General features: G+C 43.6%; 1 protein-coding gene across 1 annotated transcript; it reads right to left on the reverse strand.

Moving 5' to 3' along the window:
- Positions 1-3173: 3173 nt before the first annotated feature.
- On the reverse strand, positions 3174-4063 carry LOC103975164 (germin-like protein 3-8). The gene has a single exon (XM_009390073.3). It carries the CDS (start codon positions 4021-4023, stop codon positions 3361-3363), a length of 663 nt encoding a protein of 220 aa, XP_009388348.2. The 5' UTR covers positions 4024-4063; the 3' UTR covers positions 3174-3360.
- Positions 4064-9849: the final 5786 nt, after the last annotated feature.

A 9849-nucleotide genomic window follows, 5' to 3' on the forward strand; every position in this document is an offset into this window, starting at 1 on the left:
ACTACGTTCGTACGATAAAAAAAATATCTTTAATGAAAAACCATTTCGGAAATACTTCAACTTAAGATTAAACGAAAGTAGAGTTGAAGTAAAGCAATGGACACAGTATGCAGTTTAAGATAGAGAGTAGAATGTAAATGCAAATTGAGATTTAGAGTGGTTCGGTCAATCTTGACCTACATCCACTTTTGGCTTCCTCCTCCGATGAGGTCACCGACGTCCACTAGAGGCATTCCTTCAATAGGCGAAGGCCAACCACTCTTTTATAGCTTTACTCCTTTTAACAGGCTTAGGAGACAACCCTCATAGATATTCACTCCTCTCTTGAATGATCAAAACTTAGAAGAAAAGAGGGAGAAGAACTTTTGGCCTTTACAACACTTTTGAGCTCTAAAATTCTCAGAATAAGATCAAGATTTTGGTTTACTTTCATACAAGAAAGGGTGGGGCTTATATAAGCCCCAAATGATTTGAATTTTGAGCTCAAAAATGTCATCTCCCGAATTTTCGAGGTCCTGGCGGTACTATCGCCATAATTGGGCAGTACTACTGCCTGGCATTGCTCGGAGACCGATCTTAGGCTGTACCATCGCCTGACAGGGGCAGTACCACCGCCCAACCTCGCTTGGAGACCGAGCTCAGGTGATACCACCACCTGACAGGGGTGGTACCACTACCCAACATTCTTGGGAAACTGAGCTCCTAGGTGGTGCCACCGCCGGCCAAGAATTCTGGGTCCGAATGGGCTGATCCATTCGGCCCAATTTGGGTCTGTCAAGGGCCCAATTGTCCCCAGATTAAGTTAATGGGATCACCTCCCATTTGTAACTTAATCATCATGCTAACTACGATATTTAAGACATTAATACTACAACTTGCTCCGGTGCGTCAATCGATTCTTCCGTCGAGCTTCCGGTAAACTTCCAACGAACATCCGATGAACCCTCGGCAATGCTCCGGCGGACTTCTGGCAAACTCATGGACTTACGATGATCTACTTGGCGAGTTCCAATGAGCTTCTTTGGCAAGCTCCTAGACTTCTCTGATTTGTTCCTGTAGAACCTCTGACGACCGTCCGGACTTCCGTCGAACTCTCAAACCCTTAACATGATCATGGTCTTGACTTCGGTGTAACTTCTGCTGCATGTCTTACTTCCATCATAGTTAATCCTATACACTTATCCAACATATGGATTAGATAACAAATGACAATTGACTTTATCATCAAAATATGAGATTCAACAATCTCCCCATTTTTTATGACGACAATCAATTGATAACGGAGTTAACCTTAACTCTCCCTATCTATATGCCATACTTGAGATAAGTCATTCTTGAATTCAAAGCCTTTGAATTCAAGAGACCTATTGATAAGTTAAGATCGTTTAACCTTATCAATATTCCCCTCATGATTCCTATCATGATGTATCTCTTTGAAAATGATGTCAAGGCTTGACATCTATTTTCAAGTTTTATATTTCAAATATGAAAGATAGTAATCGAAGCAATTCATCATATGGTAAGATATCAACATGTAAAATTATGATGTAAGCTTTTGATATCTTAACATAATGCAAATATTTCAAGTGTTTAGCAATCATAGCATTTCATCACATGGCAAGATATCAATTTGTATAATTACGATGTAAACTCTTGATATCTTAACATAATGCAAACATTTCAAGTGTTTAGCAATCATAGCATTTCATCACATAGCAAGATATCAATCTGTATAATTGTGATGTAAGCTCTTGATATCTTTTCAAAATTCAAATATGGCAATCATAGCATCAATTTACCAAATATTTCGATATAAGCATTTGATATCTTAACATAATTCAAATATGGCAAAAAGGAGTGACGCGTTTTGATGATAAAACCAATCTATAAGTGTTTATATTTTAATCTGCATTTTGAGTGACGCATGATGCTTCGATCAGGATGAGATAATTAAAGTAGGAAGAATCACGTTGTGCTAGAGGAAAATATATCAGAAAATTGGATGTCGGGCCAAAGGATCGGTCGACGTATCGACAGAAAGCTTCGGGCCATGGATTCGAGCATCGGGCCAAGAAGAGCGAATATTGCACCAAGGATATCAGAGTTGCAGAGTCAACTGACCGATTGGGCAATAGGCCGCAAGAGAGGACGATGCATCGAAGAATCAGACGAAGCGTCAAGGGACCAATGATATGTCGAACAACTTGATTAATAGTTAGTATTAATTGTCTAGATCACGATAGCAAGGCACGAAGCAAAATGAAATCCTAGAGTCAAGGACGCGATTACGGTGGGAGTTCGAGAATTCATCGGAAGTCCGGACGTTCATCGAAATTCTATCAGAACCAACTGAGAAGTCTCAGAGCTTGCTAGAGAAGCTCATCTAAACTCACCAAGAAGATCATCATGAAGTCCAGGAGCTTACCGGGAGTCCGCTAGAACATTGCCGAGAAATCATCGGAAGTTCACCGGAAGATCACCGGAAGCTCATCGAAAGAAACCTAGACTTACTGACTTTATTTAGCTTAGAAAATGTCTTAAAATTACGGATTTTGGAACAGGAACTACTAGGTCCAAAATCTAGGTTAAGCCTATCTAATAGGATCTTTCACATATTTCTCTCTCTGTTAGTTTCTTGGTTCTCTTATTTTCCTTTTAAAAACCAATTAGACTTTAAGGTTCAAACCTATAAGATCCAACCCGTTCTGATACAAAGCTAAAAATTTTACACATCAATAATTATAGAGATAATTGAATTTTATAGAGAAGAAAGAATAAATAAACTAAAAATTCTAATTATAGAGATAATTGAATTTTATAGAGAAGAAAGAATAAATAAACTAAAAACTCTGTATCCAAAGGATTTCATTACTTATATATTTATCGAGGGTATATGACAAAGACAAATCTTAATTAAGATTTTTACACCAAAATTTTACTTAATTATAAAATTTACGTTAATATTCAAACACGGGAGTGGAAAGGATAGTTTGCGCTAAAATGGGGAAGAAAAATGAGAATATCCTGTTCCAACATCAAATTGGAAATAATGGTTGCCGTTCTTATTCTCATTCCCTATTCCGTATTTGCTTAAACTCATTGCGAAATAGACTTTGTAATTGTAATACGGAATAGTGAACTCTAAGAATCATATAAATGGAACATTGGCAGTATTCTTAGAGAAATGAAACATTCATGTTTTATTGCTTTTCGAGAGATGAACAAGAAGATGCTCCAAACAAGGAGGAAGAGAGAGAACTACATGTAACACTTGTTTGGCACCAATATGGGACTAGTCCAACAAGTCAACGTTATTCAACATATGTAAATACTACAAGTCAAACACATATATATGGTATCTTAGTTCGCAAACTTGGACTTTATGGCAGTGACAACCTTCTGATCCACCTGAAAAGCTTTGGCCAGCACATCGTCGGGAATCGCCGGCGTCGATCCGAACAGGGTAGTGGAGGCGATCACCACCCCTGGGAGCTGGCTGTCGAAGGTGGTGATGGCGAGCGCCTTCTTCGTTCCGACGTTGTATTGGAAGTGAATGAGGCCCTTGGGCACCACGAACATCTCGCCGGGATTCAAGACCTTGGAGAAGAACTGGTTGTTGGTGCTGACGAACCCCACCAGCAGTCGACCCTCGAGGAGGATGATGAGCTCGGTGGCTCTCGGGTGGCTGTGGGGCGGGTTGACGCCGCCGGGGGCGACATCGACACGGTTCATGGAGACGCCGAGGGTGTTGAGTCCCGCGAAGCTGAGGACGTTCGCAGGGGTCACGCTGGAACCGAAGATGTTGCTGGTGTTGCCCGCGTTGGACAGCCCGGCGAAGAAGAAGTCGTCGGACGTGACGTTGGAGGCAGGCTTGCACGGGAACCCATTGACGACCACGCCAGTAGCTCCGAAGTCGGCGACGCAGAAGTCCTGCAGAGGGTGAGGGTCGGCGCGGGTCGATGCAAGGAGGAGGGTGAAGGAGAGGAAGAGGACAAAGGACTGTGCAGCACACCGCAACTCCATTCTCAGATGGTGGTTTATGTTGATGGTGATGAGAGGAGGGTGATGCATGTATGGTTTGTATATATAGTAAGAATAGATTTGAAGGAGTCATTGTAACTTTTAGCTTGCTTGTCGCGACCAACCTCTTCTGAAATCGACAGAATAATCAGTCATATTGATAAGGTTAATGGAATAGTCATATGATCGATTCATTGGATAGAATACGGAATGGGTCTCAATAATGGACTTTCAAGGCTGAACTAGAAGCTTAATCTAATGCGTATATTGCTACCATCAACCAAGTCATAGCTATCTTTCCTGGTTGTTGGGGTGTAACTTTACTATATTATTTCCTTTGTTGATTGTATACCATCACGCGTTTATATGTAATATAGTATACAATGTTCATAGTATTATCAGTTCCAGTGCAGTTAAACTATGAGTCTTAATCTGAAAACACGATTATGATAAGTCCTATCCTATTTAGGACAGGACTTGTGTACGCCCTAAGTCTGATATGTATAATAGCAGTAAGGGATTCTAATCAGGTTTGTTTTTTTAAAATATTTCGAGTTCTTTTTTTTATGTTTGACTTTCTCTGTCTTTTTTTTATTTTAATTTTGTGATATACATGATATTTTTTATTAGTGATGTTAAGTAGAAGCATAGGCATCACCATATGATCTTTGTTGCCTGTCTTGATTTAAGAAGATCATTATTTGATATGCAACATAAAGATAAAAACTTGTTTCGAAATCAATATTTATAAGAGATTTTGAAGGAGGTTCTTATATAGTCAAAGCCATGAAAGAAATGTTGAAGAGGAAGAAGTTCTATACACTTTCAAAATTAAAAATAATTATACAGATCCATAATTAAAAAATATATCAGAATATCAATGTAAGATTAACGTGATTCAATATATCTATAGAAAAATAAACTAATTTACCATACAGGTTTAATTTCATGGCTTGTAAGTTATCCTTCCTCATGCGCAATCCTCTTATACCCTCTTATATGAACCATGAAAAATTATATACATTTTCTATCATTCTTTCTAGAAATCATAGAGAGCACTATCTCTAGACATCGTAAAGAATAACCTAGACGTACTCAAAGTATTTCTCACATCTTGTTATCCCCACCAAATCCTAGAGATATATGATATATGTATAAAATAACTAAACATTAATTTTTAGGGTTTTTTTTCTTCATTAGAACTTCTTATAATAAGATTCCTTATCCTCCCAGTAATGCTGGATTCCAAAAATATTGGTCAATCCCAACAATCATCCTCTTGGTGAGTATGATATTAACTCGATATGATGTTATTATTTGCATGTTACGTTTTGTGCTTTAGGGAATCAGTTTATTTTCTTCTTGCCCGACCTTGCTGCCAAATCAAGGGGGCTCCAACCTTTTGTAAAAGTTGAAAAATGAGATTTTTTTTTGTTTATTCAAGGAACGGGTGATCAATCAATCTGATTTCCACTTGAAAGTTTTTCAATACCATCTCCGTATTGCACGGGTCAGAAAAAGAGAAATTCAATCTGATTGTTCTCACCCTGTCCAAGTCTACTATCATACTTCATGATAAGATATATTTTGGGTTCGAGCCGTGTCATAATCAACGCCACGCCATGCCACCGCCAGGTCAGCAAGAGGAGCACTCCCACACGCTGAGCTATAATCCATACCAAGGCATTCCTCGATACGTCACATCCCGAAAAGGTCGGGATGGTGCCGTATGACGTCGTTTCACGGGTCCCGGGACGACGACTACACAAAGGTACCATCTCGCCCCTCGAGGATCGGCTGCCACGCCAAACCCGCATACGGCCAACCCTCGTACAGTAGTATAAAAACTCCTGACCGACATCTGGCCAAGAGAGAGGCAAAAACAAATAAAACCAACTAAGCACTGACTTACTCGTTGAGAGGAAAAAGTCGATAGCCATCCGACGAGGGCCTTCTGTGCAGGAGAGCAACCACCCCGAGCCATGACCATCTCGACCGAGAGTCACCAACTAGCATCCCGACCGAGAGACGCCAGTTAACATTCTGGTGCTAGCACCCCATCCTAAGGGCGTGACCAACCTCGGCAACCAGCTCAGCCGATCGAAGACTCCCAATATCGACCCGTAGACCAAGCCATGCTGACTCATCAGCCACGGTGCATCAGTTCACCAACATTTTTGGCGCTAGAAGGAGGGCCATATCGTAGGAGCACCCTACAGGATTTCCCCAAGAGGGAGAACCACTGACTGTCCACCCCCTTCCGAACTCGGGGATCAACCCATCCCCGTCCTCAGAGATGGGGGGATCTTGGCCTCGATATCGGATCACTACTGGCACTTGTTTAATGATCTGGGGCTCTCTCCCCCCGGATATACCACAGGACCCTCGGTCGTTTCACCCGAAGCGTTCCTTGGCTTGGCCAAGCAAGTACAAGCCTTGGTGGGAACGATGCAGATAATCATCCCGCTCATGCCACAGATTGTGCAACTAGCGGCTCCCGCGACTGACCTGACGCAGTAAAGGCCGAGCAGGGAGCAACTCAGGGTGGGAGAAACCCAACAGGCCTACCTGAGTAGGGCACACCCGCACCATGCTGGATCGCTCCGCCCCACTCTGAGCCTGATACCATATCATCGGACTCAGCAGATGACTCATTCAAGATCCAACTGTCCATGGTCAACCGATGCCTGGATGAGTTCCAACGCGAATTCTAGAAGTCACGGGGCGAGATGGGCGAAGGTAGCTTGGGTGAATCCCACTTTACTCAAGAAATACAAGACAAGCCTGTACCGCTCAACTTCAGGCTACTGGCATTGGAAACATACGATGGTAGCTCCAACCCCGCAGAGCATGTCACCATGTTTCGGGCTCAGATGGCCCTTTATAGCACCTCTGACGCCCTGATATGTCGGTCATTCTCGACCACCTTCATAGGACTGACATGAGCATGGTTCAACCGGCTGTGCCCATTCTCAGTCTCATCCTTTGATCAGCTCGCAAGGGAGTTCGAGCAAAACTTCCTGGCTAGCGTGCGACCCAAGCCTTTCATCACCACCCTGTTGAATCTCGTATTTTGATGATGAAACTGTTAGGATCAAGAGTACTAAGAGGGGGGAGTGAATTAGTGCAGCGGAAACCTTTCTGCGATTAAAATCGAAAGCTGCGACAAAGATGATTTCGATGTAAAATCAGATTCTTGGACTACTTTAGCTTAAAATTAAGTGAGATGACATTAGAGTAAATCTACAAAGACAGTTTGCAGTTTATGATAAAAATCAGAATGCAAGCGCAAACTGAAATGTGATGTTCGTACGATAAAATCGGTTTACGTCTAAACGTCAACTTTGAAGATACTGAACTTTGAGATATGTTTTGTAAATGTGCAGAAGGCAGTTTGCAGTTATAATTAGAGTCAAAACGTAAATGTAAACTGCAGTGTAATGATCGTACGAAAACGCCGATTTACGTCTAAACGCAGATTCAGAAAGATCTGAACTTAGAGATATGTTTTATAAATCCGCAGAAGGCAGTTTGCAGTTATAATTGGAGTCAAAACGTAAACGTAAACTACAATGTAATGATCGTACGAAAACACCGATTTACGTCTAAATGCAGATTCGGAAAGATCTGAACTTAGAAACTCGTTCGTAAAAGCGCAGAAGGCAGTAGCTATTTAGGAGGTTTGCAGTAATGATAAAGTGCTCAAAGTAAATGCAAACCAAGATTTAGAGTGGTTCGGTCAGTCTTGACCTACTCCACTTTTGGCTTCCTCCACCGACGAGGTCACCGACGTCAACTAGAGGCCTTCCTTCAATAGGTGAAGGCCAACCGCCCTTTTACATTTTCACTCCTTTTGACGGGCTCAGGAGACAACCCTTACAGAACTTTTCTCTCCTCTCTTTACAACTCAAAACTTGAAGAACAGAGGGAGGAGAACTTTTGGGCTTTACAACAATTTTGAGCTCTTAGAATCATAGAAAAGATCAAGATTTCGGTGTAGGTCTGTATCTTTTCAGTGCTGAATGGGTGGGGTATTTATAGGCCCCAACCCAGTTCAAATTTGGAGCTCAAAACGATCAAATCCCGGAATTCCGGGATCAGGCGGTTGCACCTCCTGACTGGAGCGGTTGCACCGCTTGGCAGAGCTCGAAGACTGAGCCCAGGCGGTTGCACCTCTCTGTCAGGGGCGGTTGCACCGCTTGAGTCTGGCTCGGAGACTGAGCCTCAGGCGGTGCCACCTCCTGACTGAGGCGGTTGCACCTCCTACCAAAGCTCGAAGACCGAGCTCAGGCGGTGCTACCTCTCTGTCAGGGGAGGTTGCACCGCCCAGTCTCGCTCGGAGACTAAGCCCAGGCGGTGCCACCTCCTGGCTGGGGCGGTTGCACTGCTCAGTCTCCCTGGGAGACTTAGCCCAGGCAGTGCTACCTCCTGGCTTGGGCGGTTGCACCTCCTAGTGCAATCAGGGTCCGAATGGGTAGCTCCATTCGGCCCAATTTCGATTTTTCACGAGCCTAATTGCCCCAAGATTAAGCTAATGGGATCACCTCCCATTTCCAACTTAATAAATGTGCTAACTACGATTAATTCTAAGACAATTTCTGCAGCTTTGCTTCGGTGCGTCAATCGCTTCTTCCGGCGAGTTTCCGGCGAACTTCCATCGATCATCCGATGAACCCTCGGTGATGCTCCTGTTGAATCTCGGATTTTGATGATGAAACTAATTGATTGTGTTTAAATGTTTGACTATATTTTGAGTGATACAGGTCTACTCGATCAGGATTAGACAATTAACGCAGGAGGAATTGACGTTGCGTCGGAGGAGATCACGTCAGGATATTGGATGGCAGAAGGCTTCGGGCGTCGGGCATCGGGCCAAGGAGAGCGAAATTGCGCCAAGGATATCGGGGTTGCGGAGGTCAACCGCCGATTGGGCAACAAGCCGCAAGAGAGGACGATGCACCGAAGAATCGGATGAAGCGCCAACCAATGACGTGCCGGGCAACAGAATGTCAATTTGCGTTATAATAATTGTCTAGATCGGAGTAGAGTGTTTGCTTGTGTGTGCAGGATTAACTACGATAACCAGAAAACACAAAACGAGAATACCGGAGTCAAGTTCGATGGACGTTTAAGAGTCCGAAGAATTGTCGGAGATGCTGCCAGAACCAACCGAGAAGAAATCGGGAACTTGTCGGAATTTTCGGAAGTTCGCCGAAGAGATCGTCGGAGGTTCACGGAGATCACCGAGAAGGCTCGGCTACTCATTAAAGTCATCACAAGTTCGGGAGCTTGCTAGAAGCCCGTCAGCAGAAAGTTCGTCGGAAAGCTCGCCAGAACAAGACTCGACGTTCGCGGTTGAAAATTTGCTTAGGATGTGTTTTGGTTATGTAGTCCACTTGTAATTAGGATTAGGATTAAGAGATAATCCTATATCCTGGTTAGGGGCCAACTGGGCCCAAAGTCAGAGTTGGTTTAGGCTAAAAATTAAGCTAAACCAGCGAACTAGAGAGCCAAGATTGAAGCCCAACTAGTGGCTGAAAACACTGTAGTCGGGCTGAAAACACTGTAGGCGGTGGCACCGCCTAGCTGGGCGGTGGCACCGCCCAACACCCGAGAGCTGGGCGGTGACACCTCCTGGCTGGGCGGTGGCACCGCCCAGCACCCGAGCCTTGGGCGGTGGCACCGCTTGGCTGGGCGGTGGCACCTCCAACAGCGGGAACCCAAAGAGAATTCAAATTTTGAAGCCCAAATTTGAATCCTCTTGAGGCCTATAAATACCCCTCAAATCTCAGCTGAGAGAACAACTTTTTGAGCAGCAAGTGTTTGAGA

The sequence above is a fragment of the Musa acuminata genome, chromosome BXJ3-4 (assembly GCF_036884655.1).
Source record: "Musa acuminata AAA Group cultivar baxijiao chromosome BXJ3-4, Cavendish_Baxijiao_AAA, whole genome shotgun sequence".
Lineage (NCBI taxonomy): Eukaryota > Viridiplantae > Streptophyta > Magnoliopsida > Zingiberales > Musaceae > Musa > Musa acuminata.